This window comes from Rana temporaria, chromosome 10, assembly GCF_905171775.1.
Source record: "Rana temporaria chromosome 10, aRanTem1.1, whole genome shotgun sequence".
Classification (NCBI taxonomy): Eukaryota; Metazoa; Chordata; class Amphibia; order Anura; family Ranidae; genus Rana; species Rana temporaria.
The window spans coordinates 1912967-1926823 of record NC_053498.1 but is presented as its reverse complement, the minus strand read 5'-3'; the positions used below and the strand labels follow the sequence as shown (position 1 = coordinate 1926823).

At 50.4% G+C, this 13857-nt stretch overlaps 1 protein-coding gene across 2 annotated transcripts in view; it reads right to left on the bottom strand.

The window, feature by feature from the left end:
* Window positions 1–217: 217 nt before the first annotated feature.
* The window catches only part of SH2D5 (SH2 domain containing 5), a 30821-nt gene continuing 17181 nt past the window's right edge, over window positions 218–13857 (bottom strand). For both annotated transcript variants that reach the window (XM_040326770.1, XM_040326771.1), the window contains exons 7-10: window positions 12699–12873; window positions 11234–11318; window positions 10909–11068; window positions 218–692 (exon numbers count right to left, since the gene is read on the bottom strand). In XM_040326770.1, the coding sequence (XP_040182704.1) occupies window positions 234–692; window positions 10909–11068; window positions 11234–11318; window positions 12699–12873 (879 nt within the window). In that variant the 3' untranslated portion in view covers window positions 218–233. The remainder of the gene's footprint in view (window positions 693–10908; window positions 11069–11233; window positions 11319–12698; window positions 12874–13857) is intronic.

Sequence of the window (13857 nt, the reverse complement as noted above, 5' to 3'; positions counted from 1 at the left end):
CACAAGGAAGAGCTGGGGACTTCACAAAAAAGCCAAGTTGCCAGGAGGCTATTTCTAGTCGCCCTGGCGACCAGGATTTGTCGAGCCCTGATACAGTATACATATATATATATATATACAGTATACACCACACTGTCCTAGCAGAGATGTAATTCGAGGTCCTGCCAGGACTGCATGGGATTTTTCAGCAGGTCCTTTCATAGTTGCTGGTAAATGACACTGAGGTTGTCCAATCAGATTGTAAGGTGTATAAATGGTGTGGGGGCGTCGGTTGGTGATCCTTCGTCCTGCCTCTGGGTGACCTCCTCCTTCTCCTCCTGGGCCGGTCTCTGCTCGGTGTCTGCCGTCCCTCGGGGGGAGGGCGGGCTGGAATGGGGGTCCTCCGTCTTTCGGGGAGAGGGCGGGCTAGATCGGGGGTCCTCCGTCCCTCGAGGGGAGGGCGGGCTGGATTGGAGGTCCTCCGTCTTTCGGGGGGAGGGCGGGCTAGATCGGGGGTCCTCCGTCTCTCGGGGGGAGGGCGGGCTGGATCGGGGGTCCTCCGTCTCTCGGGGCGAGGGCGGGCTGGATCGGGGGTCCTCCGTCTCGTAGCACGGATTCACTCTGCCGTGTGCCAGCTGGAAGAAGAGGCTGCCCTCCGCTCCGGCGTGGTGCTCCACCAAGGATGCCAGGCTGGGGAACTGCTGGGGGAGGTGCTGGGGGGAGAAAGATTGAGATTGAGAGAGATCGAGAGATGGGGCAAGATTGAGAGAGATCGAGAGATAGATCAAGAGATGGGGCAAGATTGAGAGAGATCGAGAGAGAGATCAAGAGATGGGGCAAGATTGAGAGAGATCGAGAGAGATGGGGCAAGATTGAGAGAGATCGAGAGATGGGGCAAGATTGAGAGAGATCGAGAGAGATGGGGCAAGATTGAGAGAGATTGAGAGATGGGGCAAGATTGAGAGAGATTGAGAGATGGGGCAAGATTGAGAGAGATCGAGAGAGATCAAGAGATGGGGCAAGATTGAGAGAGATCGAGAGAGATCAAGAGATGGGGCAAGATTGAGAGAGATCGAGAGAGATCAAGAGATGGGGCAAGATTGAGAGAGATCGAGAGATGGGGCAAGATTGAGAGAGATCAAGAGATGGGGCAAGATTGAGAGAGATCGAGAGATGGGGCAAGATTGAGAGAGATCGAGAGAGAGATCAAGAGATGGGGCAAGATCGAGAGAGATCAAGAGAGATGGGGCAAGATCGAGAGAGATCAAGAGAGATGGGGCAAGATTGAGAGAGATCGAGAGATGGGGCAAGATTGAGAGAGATCGAGAGAGAGATCGAGAGATGGGGCAAGATTGAGAAGGATCGAGAGATGGGGCAAGATTGAGAAGGATCGAGAGATGGGGCAAGATTGAGAGAGATCGAGAGATGGGGCAAGATTGAGAGAGATCGAGAGAGATGGGGCAAGATTGAGAGAGAGATCGAGAGATGGGGCAAGATTGAGAAAGATCGAGAGAGAGATCGAGAGATGGGGCAAGATTGAGAGAGATCGAGAGATGGGGCAAGATTGAGAGAGATCGAGAGAGAGATCGAGAGATGGGGCAAGATTGAGAGAGATCGAGAGATGGGGCAAGATTGAGAGAGATCGAGAGAGAGATCGAGAGATGGGGCAAGATTGAGAGAGATCGAGAGATGGGGCAAGATTGAGAGAGAGATCGAGAGATGGGGCAAGATTGAGAGAGAGATCGAGAGATGGGGCAAGATTGAGAGAGAGATCGAGAGATGGGGCAAGATTGAGAGAGTGATCGAGAGATGGGGCAAGATTGAGAGAGATCGAGAGAGAGATCGAGAGATGGGGCAAGATTGAGAGAGAGATCGAGAGATGGGGCAAGATTGAGAGAGATCGAGAGATAGATCAAGAGATGGGGCAAGATTGAGAGAGATCGAGAGAGAGATCAAGAGATGGGGCAAGATTGAGAGAGATCGAGAGAGATGGGGCAAGATTGAGAGAGATCGAGAGATGGGGCAAGATTGAGAGAGATCGAGAGAGATGGGGCAAGATTGAGAGAGATTGAGAGATGGGGCAAGATTGAGAGAGATTGAGAGATGGGCAAGATTGAGAGAGATCGAGAGAGATCAAGAGATGGGGCAAGATTGAGAGAGATCGAGAGAGATCAAGAGATGGGGCAAGATTGAGAGAGATCGAGAGAGATCAAGAGATGGGGCAAGATTGAGAGAGATCGAGAGATGGGGCAAGATTGAGAGAGATCAAGAGATGGGGCAAGATTGAGAGAGATCGAGAGATGGGGCAAGATTGAGAGAGATCGAGAGAGAGATCAAGAGATGGGGCAAGATCGAGAGAGATCAAGAGAGATGGGGCAAGATCGAGAGAGATCAAGAGAGATGGGGCAAGATTGAGAGAGATCGAGAGATGGGGCAAGATTGAGAGAGATCGAGAGAGAGATCGAGAGATGGGGCAAGATTGAGAAGGATCGAGAGATGGGGCAAGATTGAGAAGGATCGAGAGATGGGGCAAGATTGAGAGAGATCGAGAGATGGGGCAAGATTGAGAGAGATCGAGAGAGATGGGGCAAGATTGAGAGAGAGATCGAGAGATGGGGCAAGATTGAGAAAGATCGAGAGAGAGATCGAGAGATGGGGCAAGATTGAGAGAGATCGAGAGATGGGGCAAGATTGAGAGAGATCGAGAGAGAGATCGAGAGATGGGGCAAGATTGAGAGAGATCGAGAGATGGGGCAAGATTGAGAGAGATCGAGAGAGAGATCGAGAGATGGGGCAAGATTGAGAGAGATCGAGAGATGGGGCAAGATTGAGAGAGAGATCGAGAGATGGGGCAAGATTGAGAGAGAGATCGAGAGATGGGGCAAGATTGAGAGAGAGATCGAGAGATGGGGCAAGATTGAGAGAGTGATCGAGAGATGGGGCAAGATTGAGAGAGATCGAGAGAGAGATCGAGAGATGGGGCAAGATTGAGAGAGAGATCGAGAGATGGGGCAAGATTGAGAGAGAGATCGAGAGATGGGGCAAGATTGAGAGAGAGATCGAGAGATGGGGCAAGATTGAGAGAGAGATCGAGAGATGGGGCAAGATTGAGAGAGAGATCGAGAGATGGGGCAAGATTGAGAGAGAGAGATCGAGAGATGGGGCAAGATTGAGAGAGAGATCGAGAGATGGGGCAAGATTGAGAGAGATCGAGAGATGGGGCAAGATTGAGAGAGAGATCGAGAGATGGGGCAAGATTGAGAGAGATCGAGAGAGATGGGGCAAGATTGAGAGAGATTGAGAGATGGGGCAAGATTGAGAGAGATTGAGAGATGGGGCAAGATTGAGAGAGATCGAGAGAGATCAAGAGATGGGGCAAGATTGAGAAGGATCGAGAGATGGGGCAAGATTGAGAGAGATCGAGAGATGGGGCAAGATTGAGAGAGATCGAGAGATGGGGCAAGATTGAGAGAGATCGAGAGAGATGGGGCAAGATTGAGAGAGAGATCGAGAGATGGGGCAAGATTGAGAAAGATCGAGAGAGAGAGATCGAGAGATGGGGCAAGATTGAGAGAGAGATCGAGAGATGGGGCAAGATTGAGAGAGAGAGATCGAGAGATGGGGCAAGATTGAGAGAGAGAGATCGAGAGATGGGGCAAGATTGAGAGAGAGATCGAGAGATGGGGCAAGATTGAGAGAGATCGAGAGATGGGGCAAGATTGAGAGAGAGATCGAGAGATGGGGCAAGATTGAGAGAGAGATCGAGAGATGGGGCAAGATTGAGAGAGAGATCGAGAGATGGGGCAAGATTGAGAGAGAGATCGAGAGATGGGGCAAGATTGAGAGAGAGATCGAGAGATGGGGCAAGATTGAGAGAGATCGAGAGATGGGGCAAGATTGAGAGAGAGAGATCGAGAGATGGGGCAAGATTGAGAGAGAGAGATCGAGAGATGGGGCAAGATTGAGAGAGATCGAGAGATGGGGCAAGATTGAGAGAGAGATCGAGAGATGGGGCAAGATTGAGAGAGAGATCGAGAGATGGGGCAAGATTGAGAGAGAGAGATCGAGAGATGGGGCAAGATTGAGAGAGAGAGATCGAGAGATGGGGCAAGATTGAGAGAGAGATCGAGAGATGGGGCAAGATTGAGAGAGAGATCGAGAGATGGGGCAAGATTGAGAGAGAGATCGAGAGATGGGGCAAGATTGAGAGAGATCGAGAGATGGGGCAAGATTGAGAGAGAGATCGAGAGATGGGGCAAGATTGAGAGAGAGATCGAGAGATGGGGCAAGATTGAGAAAGATTGAGAGAGATCGAGAGATGGGGCAAGATTGAGAAAGATTGAGAGAGATCGAGAGATGGGGCAAGATTGAGAGAGATCGAGAGAGAGATCGAGAGATGGGGCAAGATTGAGAGAGATCGAGAGATGGGGCAAGATTGAGAGAGAGATCGAGAGATGGGGCAAGATTGAGAGAGAGATCGAGAGATGGGGCAAGATTGAGAGAGATCGAGAGATGGGGCAAGATTGAGAGAGAGAGATCGAGAGATGGGGCAAGATTGAGAGAGAGATCGAGAGATGGGGCAAGATTGAGAGAGATCGAGAGATGGGGCAAGATTGGGAGAGAGAGATCGAGAGATGGGGCAAGATTGAGAGAGAGATCGAGAGATGGGGCAAGATTGAGAAAGATTGAGAGAGATCGAGAGATGGGGCAAGATTGAGAGGGAGATCGAGAGATGGGGCAAGATTGAGAGAGAGAGATCGAGAGATGGGGCAAGATTGAGAGAGAGAGATCGAGAGATGGGGCAAGATTGAGAGAGAGAGATCGAGAGATGGGGCAAGATTGGGAGAGAGAGATCGAGAGATGGGGCAAGATTGGGAGAGAGAGATCGAGAGATGGGGCAAGATTGAGAGAGAGATCGAGAGATGGGGCAAGATTGAGAAAGATTGAGAGAGATCGAGAGATGGGGCAAGATTGAGAGAGAGATCGAGAGATGGGGCAAGATTGAGAAAGATTGAGAGAGAGATCGAGAGATGGGGCAAGATTGAGAAAGATTGAGAGAGATCGAGAGATGGGGCAAGATTGAGAAAGATTGAGAGAGATCGAGAGATGGGGCAAGATTGAGAGAGAGAGAGAGAGAGATCGAGAGATGGGGCAAGATTGAGAGAGATCGAGAGAGAGATCGAGAGATGGGGCAAGATTGAGAGAGATCGAGAGATGGGGCAAGATTGAGAGAGAGATCAAGAGATGGGGCAAGATTGAGAGAGAGATCGAGAGATGGGGCAAGATTGGGAGAGAGAGATCGAGAGATGGGGCAAGATTGAGAGAGATCGAGAGATGGGGCAAGATTGAGAGAGAGAGAGATCGAGAGATGGGGCAAGATTGAGAGAGAGATCGAGAGATGGGGCAAGATTGAGAAAGATTGAGAGAGATCGAGAGATGGGGCAAGATTGAGAAAGATTGAGAGAGAGAGATCGAGAGATGGGGCAAGATTGAGAGGGAGATCGAGAGATGGGGCAAGATTGAGAAAGATTGAGAGAGAGAGATCGAGAGATGGGGCAAGATTGAGAGAGAGAGATCGAGAGATGGGGCAAGATTGAGAGAGAGAGATCGAGAGATGGGGCAAGATTGAGAGAGAGAGATCGAGAGATGGGGCAAGATTGAGAGAGAGAGATCGAGAGATGGGGCAAGATTGGGAGAGAGAGATCGAGAGATGGGGCAAGATTGAGAGAGAGATCGAGAGATGGGGCAAGATTGAGAAAGATTGAGAGAGATCGAGAGATGGGGCAAGATTGAGAGAGAGATCGAGAGATGGGGCAAGATTGAGAAAGATTGAGAGAGAGATCGAGAGATGGGGCAAGATTGAGAGAGAGAGATCGAGAGATGGGGCAAGATTGAGAGAGAGAGATCGAGAGATGGGGCAAGATTGAGAGAGAGAGATCGAGAGATGGGGCAAGATTGAGAGAGAGAGATCGAGAGATGGGGCAAGATTGGGAGAGAGAGATCGAGAGATGGGGCAAGATTGAGAGAGAGAGATCGAGAGATGGGGCAAGATTGAGAGAGAGATCGAGAGATGGGGCAAGATTGAGAGAGATCGAGAGATGGGGCAAGATTGGGAGAGAGAGATCGAGAGATGGGGCAAGATTGAGAGAGAGATCGAGAGATGGGGCAAGATTGAGAAAGATTGAGAGAGATCGAGAGATGGGGCAAGATTGAGAGGGAGATCGAGAGATGGGGCAAGATTGAGAGAGAGAGATCGAGAGATGGGGCAAGATTGAGAGAGAGAGATCGAGAGATGGGGCAAGATTGAGAGAGAGAGATCGAGAGATGGGGCAAGATTGAGAGAGAGAGATCGAGAGATGGGGCAAGATTGGGAGAGAGAGATCGAGAGATGGGGCAAGATTGAGAGAGAGATCGAGAGATGGGGCAAGATTGAGAAAGATTGAGAGAGATCGAGAGATGGGGCAAGATTGAGAGAGAGATCGAGAGATGGGGCAAGATTGAGAAAGATTGAGAGAGAGATCGAGAGATGGGGCAAGATTGAGAGAGATTGAGAGAGATCGAGAGATGGGGCAAGATTGAGAAAGATTGAGAGAGATCGAGAGATGGGGCAAGATTGAGAGAGAGAGAGAGAGAGAGATCGAGAGATGGGGCAAGATTGAGAGAGATCGAGAGAGAGATCGAGAGATGGGGCAAGATTGAGAGAGAGATCGAGAGATGGGGCAAGATTGAGAGAGAGATCGAGAGATGGGGCAAGATTGAGAGAGAGATCGAGAGATGGGGCAAGATTGAGAGAGAGAGATCGAGAGATGGGGCAAGATTGAGAGAGAGATCGAGAGATGGGGCAAGATTGAGAGAGATCGAGAGATGGGGCAAGATTGGGAGAGAGAGATCGAGAGATGGGGCAAGATTGAGAGAGAGATCGAGAGATGGGGCAAGATTGAGAAAGATTGAGAGAGATCGAGAGATGGGGCAAGATTGAGAAAGATTGAGAGAGAGAGATCGAGAGATGGGGCAAGATTGAGAGGGAGATCGAGAGATGGGGCAAGATTGAGAAAGATTGAGAGAGAGAGAGATCGAGAGATGGGGCAAGATTGAGAGAGAGAGATCGAGAGATGGGGCAAGATTGAGAGAGAGAGATCGAGAGATGGGGCAAGATTGAGAGAGAGAGATCGAGAGATGGGGCAAGATTGAGAGAGAGAGATCGAGAGATGGGGCAAGATTGGGAGAGAGAGATCGAGAGATGGGGCAAGATTGAGAGAGAGATCGAGAGATGGGGCAAGATTGAGAAAGATTGAGAGAGATCGAGAGATGGGGCAAGATTGAGAGAGAGATCGAGAGATGGGGCAAGATTGAGAAAGATTGAGAGAGAGATCGAGAGATGGGGCAAGATTGAGAAAGATTGAGAGAGATCGAGAGATGGGGCAAGATTGAGAAAGATTGAGAGAGATCGAGAGATGGGGCAAGATTGAGAGAGAGAGAGAGAGATCGAGAGATGGGGCAAGATTGAGAGAGATCGAGAGAGAGATCGAGAGATGGGGCAAGATTGAGAGAGATCGAGAGATGGGGCAAGATTGAGAGAGAGATCGAGAGATGGGGCAAGATTGAGAGAGAGATCGAGAGATGGGGCAAGATTGGGAGAGAGAGATCGAGAGATGGGGCAAGATTGAGAGAGATCGAGAGATGGGGCAAGATTGAGAGAGAGAGATCGAGAGATGGGGCAAGATTGAGAGAGAGATCGAGAGATGGGGCAAGATTGAGAGAGAGATCGAGAGATGGGGCAAGATTGGGAGAGAGAGATCGAGAGATGGGGCAAGATTGAGAGAGAGATCGAGAGATGGGGCAAGATTGAGAAAGATTGAGAGAGATCGAGAGATGGGGCAAGATTGAGAAAGATTGAGAGAGAGAGATCGAGAGATGGGGCAAGATTGAGAGGGAGATCGAGAGATGGGGCAAGATTGAGAAAGATTGAGAGAGAGAGATCGAGAGATGGGGCAAGATTGAGAGAGAGAGATCGAGAGATGGGGCAAGATTGAGAGAGAGAGATCGAGAGATGGGGCAAGATTGAGAGAGAGAGATCGAGAGATGGGGCAAGATTGAGAGAGATCGAGAGATGGGGCAAGATTGGGAGAGAGAGATCGAGAGATGGGGCAAGATTGAGAGAGAGAGATCGAGAGATGGGGCAAGATTGAGTTGAGAGAGAGATCGAGAGATGGGGCAAGATTGAGAGAGATCGAGAGATGGGGCAAGATTGAGAGAGAGATCGAGAGATGGGGCAAGATTGAGAGAGAGATCGAGAGATGGGGCAAGATTGAGAAAGAGTGAGAGAGATCGAGAGATGGGGCAAGATTGAGAGGGAGATCGAGAGATGGGGCAAGATTGAGAGAGAGAGATCGAGAGATGGGGCAAGATTGAGAGAGAGAGATCGAGAGATGGGGCAAGATTGAGAGAGAGAGATCGAGAGATGGGGCAAGATTGGGAGAGAGAGATCGAGAGATGGGGCAAGATTGAGAGAGAGATCGAGAGATGGGGCAAGATTGAGAAAGATTGAGAGAGATCGAGAGATGGGGCAAGATTGAGAGAGAGATCGAGAGATGGGGCAAGATTGAGAAAGATTGAGAGAGAGATCGAGAGATGGGGCAAGATTGAGAAAGATTGAGAGAGATCGAGAGATGGGGCAAGATTGAGAAAGATTGAGAGAGATCGAGAGATGGGGCAAGATTGAGAGAGAGAGAGAGAGAGATCGAGAGATGGGGCAAGATTGAGAGAGATCGAGAGAGAGATCGAGAGATGGGGCAAGATTGAGAGAGAGATCGAGAGATGGGGCAAGATTGAGAGAGAGATCGAGAGATGGGGCAAGATTGAGAGAGAGATCGAGAGATGGGGCAAGATTGGGAGAGAGAGATCGAGAGATGGGGCAAGATTGAGAGAGATCGAGAGATGGGGCAAGATTGAGAGAGAGAGATCGAGAGATGGGGCAAGATTGAGAGAGAGATCGAGAGATGGGGCAAGATTGAGAGAGATCGAGAGATGGGGCAAGATTGAGAAAGATTGAGAGAGATCGAGAGATGGGGCAAGATTGAGAAAGATTGAGAGAGAGAGAGATCGAGAGATGGGGCAAGATTGAGAGAGAGAGATCGAGAGATGGGGCAAGATTGAGAGAGAGAGATCGAGAGATGGGGCAAGATTGAGAGAGAGAGATCGAGAGATGGGGCAAGATTGAGAGGGAGATCGAGAGATGGGGCAAGATTGAGAAAGATTGAGAGAGAGAGAGATCGAGAGATGGGGCAAGATTGAGAGAGAGAGATCGAGAGATGGGGCAAGATTGAGAGAGAGAGATCGAGAGATGGGGCAAGATTGAGAGAGAGAGATCGAGAGATGGGGCAAGATTGAGAGAGAGAGATCGAGAGATGGGGCAAGATTGAGAGAGAGAGATCGAGAGATGGGGCAAGATTGGGAGAGAGAGATCGAGAGATGGGGCAAGATTGAGAGAGAGATCGAGAGATGGGGCAAGATTGAGAAAGATTGAGAGAGATCGAGAGATGGGGCAAGATTGAGAGAGAGATCGAGAGATGGGGCAAGATTGAGAGAGATTGAGAGAGAGATCGAGAGATGGGGCAAGATTGAGAAAGATTGAGAGAGATCGAGAGATGGGGCAAGATTGAGAAAGATTGAGAGAGATCGAGAGATGGGGCAAGATTGAGAGAGAGAGAGAGAGAGAGATCGAGAGATGGGGCAAGATTGAGAGAGATCGAGAGAGAGATCGAGAGATGGGGCAAGATTGAGAGAGATCGAGAGATGGGGCAAGATTGAGAGAGAGATCGAGAGATGGGGCAAGATTGAGAGAGAGATCGAGAGATGGGGCAAGATTGGGAGAGAGAGATCGAGAGATGGGGCAAGATTGAGAGAGATCGAGAGATGGGGCAAGATTGAGAGAGAGAGATCGAGAGATGGGGCAAGATTGAGAGAGAGATCGAGAGATGGGGCAAGATTGAGAGAGATCGAGAGATGGGGCAAGATTGGGAGAGAGAGATCGAGAGATGGGGCAAGATTGAGAGAGAGATCGAGAGATGGGGCAAGATTGAGAAAGATTGAGAGAGATCGAGAGATGGGGCAAGATTGAGAAAGATTGAGAGAGAGAGATCGAGAGATGGGGCAAGATTGAGAGGGAGATCGAGAGATGGGGCAAGATTGAGAAAGATTGAGAGAGAGATCGAGAGATGGGGCAAGATTGAGAGAGAGAGATCGAGAGATGGGGCAAGATTGAGAGAGAGAGATCGAGAGATGGGGCAAGATTGAGAGAGAGAGATCGAGAGATGGGGCAAGATTGAGAGAGATCGAGAGATGGGGCAAGATTGAGAGAGATCGAGAGATGGGGCAAGATTGAGAGAGAGAGATCGAGAGATGGGGCAAGATTGAGAGAGAGAGATCGAGAGATGGGGCAAGATTGAGAGAGAGAGATCGAGAGATGGGGCAAGATTGAGAGAGAGAGATCGAGAGATGGGGCAAGATTGGGAGAGAGAGATCGAGAGATGGGGCAAGATTGAGAGAGAGATCGAGAGATGGGGCAAGATTGAGAGAGAGAGATCGAGAGATGGGGCAAGATTGAGAGAGAGATCGAGAGATGGGGCAAGATTGAGAAAGATTGAGAGAGATCGAGAGATGGGGCAAGATTGAGAGAGATCGAGAGATGGGGCAAGATTGAGAGAGAGAGATCGAGAGATGGGGCAAGATTGAGAGAGATCGAGAGATGGGGCAAGATTGAGAGAGATCGAGAGAGAGTCCTCACATGCAGCTACACTCAGGAGCTGGGAGACGGTGTGTTATCAGATCTGACTCCCAGCTCCAGAGTCGTCACACACAGAGCTCATACAGAAATGCTCCTCCCCCCCCCCCTCAGATGCACCGCCCTCCCCTGCAGACCCCTCTTACCTCGAAGCAGTACTTGGCCTTCTGATTGGTGTAGATCTTGTAGGGGATGACCCCGCACTGGGTGCTCATGTAGAGAGTGAAGTGTCCGGAGCACCCGGGGTCCGGGCGGAGTAGGAAGGCCCCCATACGGTCCTCCTTCAGCAGGCTGAGGCTCGAGTCCCTGCAACACACCCAAAGCTGGATTAGAGAACACAGATATCTGCCCGGCAACTAGCTCCACCCCTGCAGCTCTGGTTAGGAGTCACGGCTCTGGGGTAGGGGAATGGCTCTCAGGGGACAGGTTCTCTTTTATCACCCCCATGACTGTATATATAATAACTTGTACCTGTCAATCCCAGCGCAGAACCACACCGCGTCCACCAAGACGTCCGGCTTCTCCGACAACTCCGACAGACTGTGATTGGTCCTACCTACAGAACAGAACCGATCAGTCACCTGACTGCGTCCGGGTCACGTCTCCATACAGTACTCTCTGTACAACACTGCGGTATATGTCAGAGCTATATAAATGTATAATAATAATAGTGTGTGACTGTGGGGGGGAGGGGACATTAGAGTGTAAGCTCCTCTGTACAGAGACTGATGTGACTGTGGGGGGGAGGGGACATTAGAGTGTAAGCTCCTCTGTACAGAGACTGATGTGACTGTGGGGGGGAGGAGACATTAGAGTGTAAGCTCCTCTGTACAGAGACTGATGTGACTGTGGGGGAGGGGACATTAGAGTGTAAGCTCCTCTGTACAGAGACTGATGTGATTGGCTCAGTGATCTCTGTACAGCGCTGTGGTATATGTCAGAGCTATATAAATGTATAATAATAGTGTATGACTGTGGGGGGGAGGGGACATTAGAGTGTAAGCTCCTCTGTACAGAGACTGATGTGATGTGGGGGGAGGGGACATTAGAGTGTAAGCTCCTCTGTACAGAGACTGATGTGACTGTGGGGGAGGGGACATTAGAGTGTAAGCTCCTCTGTACAGAGACTGATGTGATTGGCTCGGTGATCTCTGTACAGCGCTGTGGTATATGTCAGAGGTATATAAATGTATAATAATAGTGTATGACTGTGGGGGGGAGGGGACATTAGAGTGTAAGCTCCTCTGTACAGAGACTGATGTGACTGTGGGGGGGAGGGGACATTAGAGTGTAAGCTCCTCTGTACAGAGACTGATGTGAATGTGGGGGGGACGGGACATTAGAGTGTAAGCTCCTCTGTACAGAGACTGATGTGACTGTGGGGGGAGGGGACATTAGAGTGTAAGCTCCTCTGTACAGAGACTGATGTGACTGTGGGGGGGAGGGGACATTAGAGTGTAAGCTCCTCTGTACAGAGACTGATGTGATGTGGGGGGGAGGGGACATTAGAGTGTAAGCTCCTCTGTACAGAGACTGATGTGATGTGGGGGGGAGGGGACATTAGAGTGTAAGCTCCTCTGTACAGAGACTGATGTGGGGGGAGGGGACATTAGAGTGTAAGCTCCTCTGTACAGAGACTGATGTGATGTGGGGGGAGGGGACATTAGAGTGTAAGCTCCTCTGTACAGAGACTGATGTGACTGTGGGGGGAGGGGACATTAGAGTGTAAGCTCCTCTGTACAGAGACTGATGTGATGTGGGGGGAGGGGACATTAGAGTGTAAGCTCCTCTGTACAGAGACTGATGTGATGTGGGGGGAGGGGACATTAGAGTGTAAGCTCCTGTGGTTTGTTGTGTACAGCGCTGTGGAATAGGTTGGTGCTACATGCAGACAACCTATCTCTCCCTGTACATGGACGGATCACATGGTACATACCTGTGGTCTGGGGTCTGATCCCGCTCCGGAGTTGGGACTCGTAGTTGGGACAGCGGTACGCTCCACATCGAATGACTTTGCTGCGGATGGCCTTCTTGCGGACGAGTGTGGGGGAGCAGTAGGGAGTGTCGGATGAGGAGCTCCGGGGGATGTTCGCTCCCTCTGATATCTCGCTCTGGGGGAAGACAGAAGGAGTCATTCTACAGAAGACCATGGACAGGTATTCATGGCAATCGATCGTTCTGGGAGTGCCGGGTGCCCATAGGCAGGAGAGAACGCTGAGCGCCCCGGGCACTAAGGACAGGTGACTAGAGCAGGATATATTATACTCGGGGGAGGGGGATATAATGTACTCGGGGGAGGAGGATATAATGTACTCGGGGGAGGAGGATATAATGTACTCGGGGGAGGATATATTGTACTAGGGGGAGGAGGATATATTGTACTCGGGGGAGGAGGATATATTGTACTCGGGGGGAGGAGGATATATTATACTCGGGGGAGGATATATTGTACTCGGGGGAGGGGGATATATTGTACTCGGGGGAGGGGGATATATTGTACTCGGGGGAGGGGGATATATTGTACTCGGGGGAGGGGGATATATTGTACTCGGGGGAGGGGGATATATTGTACTCGGGGGAGGGGGATATATTGTACTCGGGGGAGGGGGATATATTGTACTCGGGGGAGGGGGATATATTGTACTCGGGGGAGGAGGATATATTGTACTCGGGGGGAGGGGGATATATTGTACTCTGGGGAGGGGGATATATTGTACTCTGGGGAGGGGGATATATTGTACTCGGGGGAGGAGGATATATTGTACTCGGGGGATATATTGTACTCGGGGGAGGAGGATATATTGTACTCGGGGGAGGAGGATATATTGTACTCGGGGGGGAGGAGGATATATTGTACTCGGGGGAGGGGGATATATTGTACTCAGGGGGAGGAGGATATATTGTACTCGGGGAGGAGGATATATTGTACTCGGGGAGGGGGATATAATGTACTCAGGGGAGGATATATTGTACTTGAGGGAGGATATATTGTACTCAGGGGAGGATATATTGTACTTGAGGGAGGATATATTGTACACGGGGGAGGATGATATATTATACTCGGGGGAGGGGGGATATATTGTACACGGGGGAGG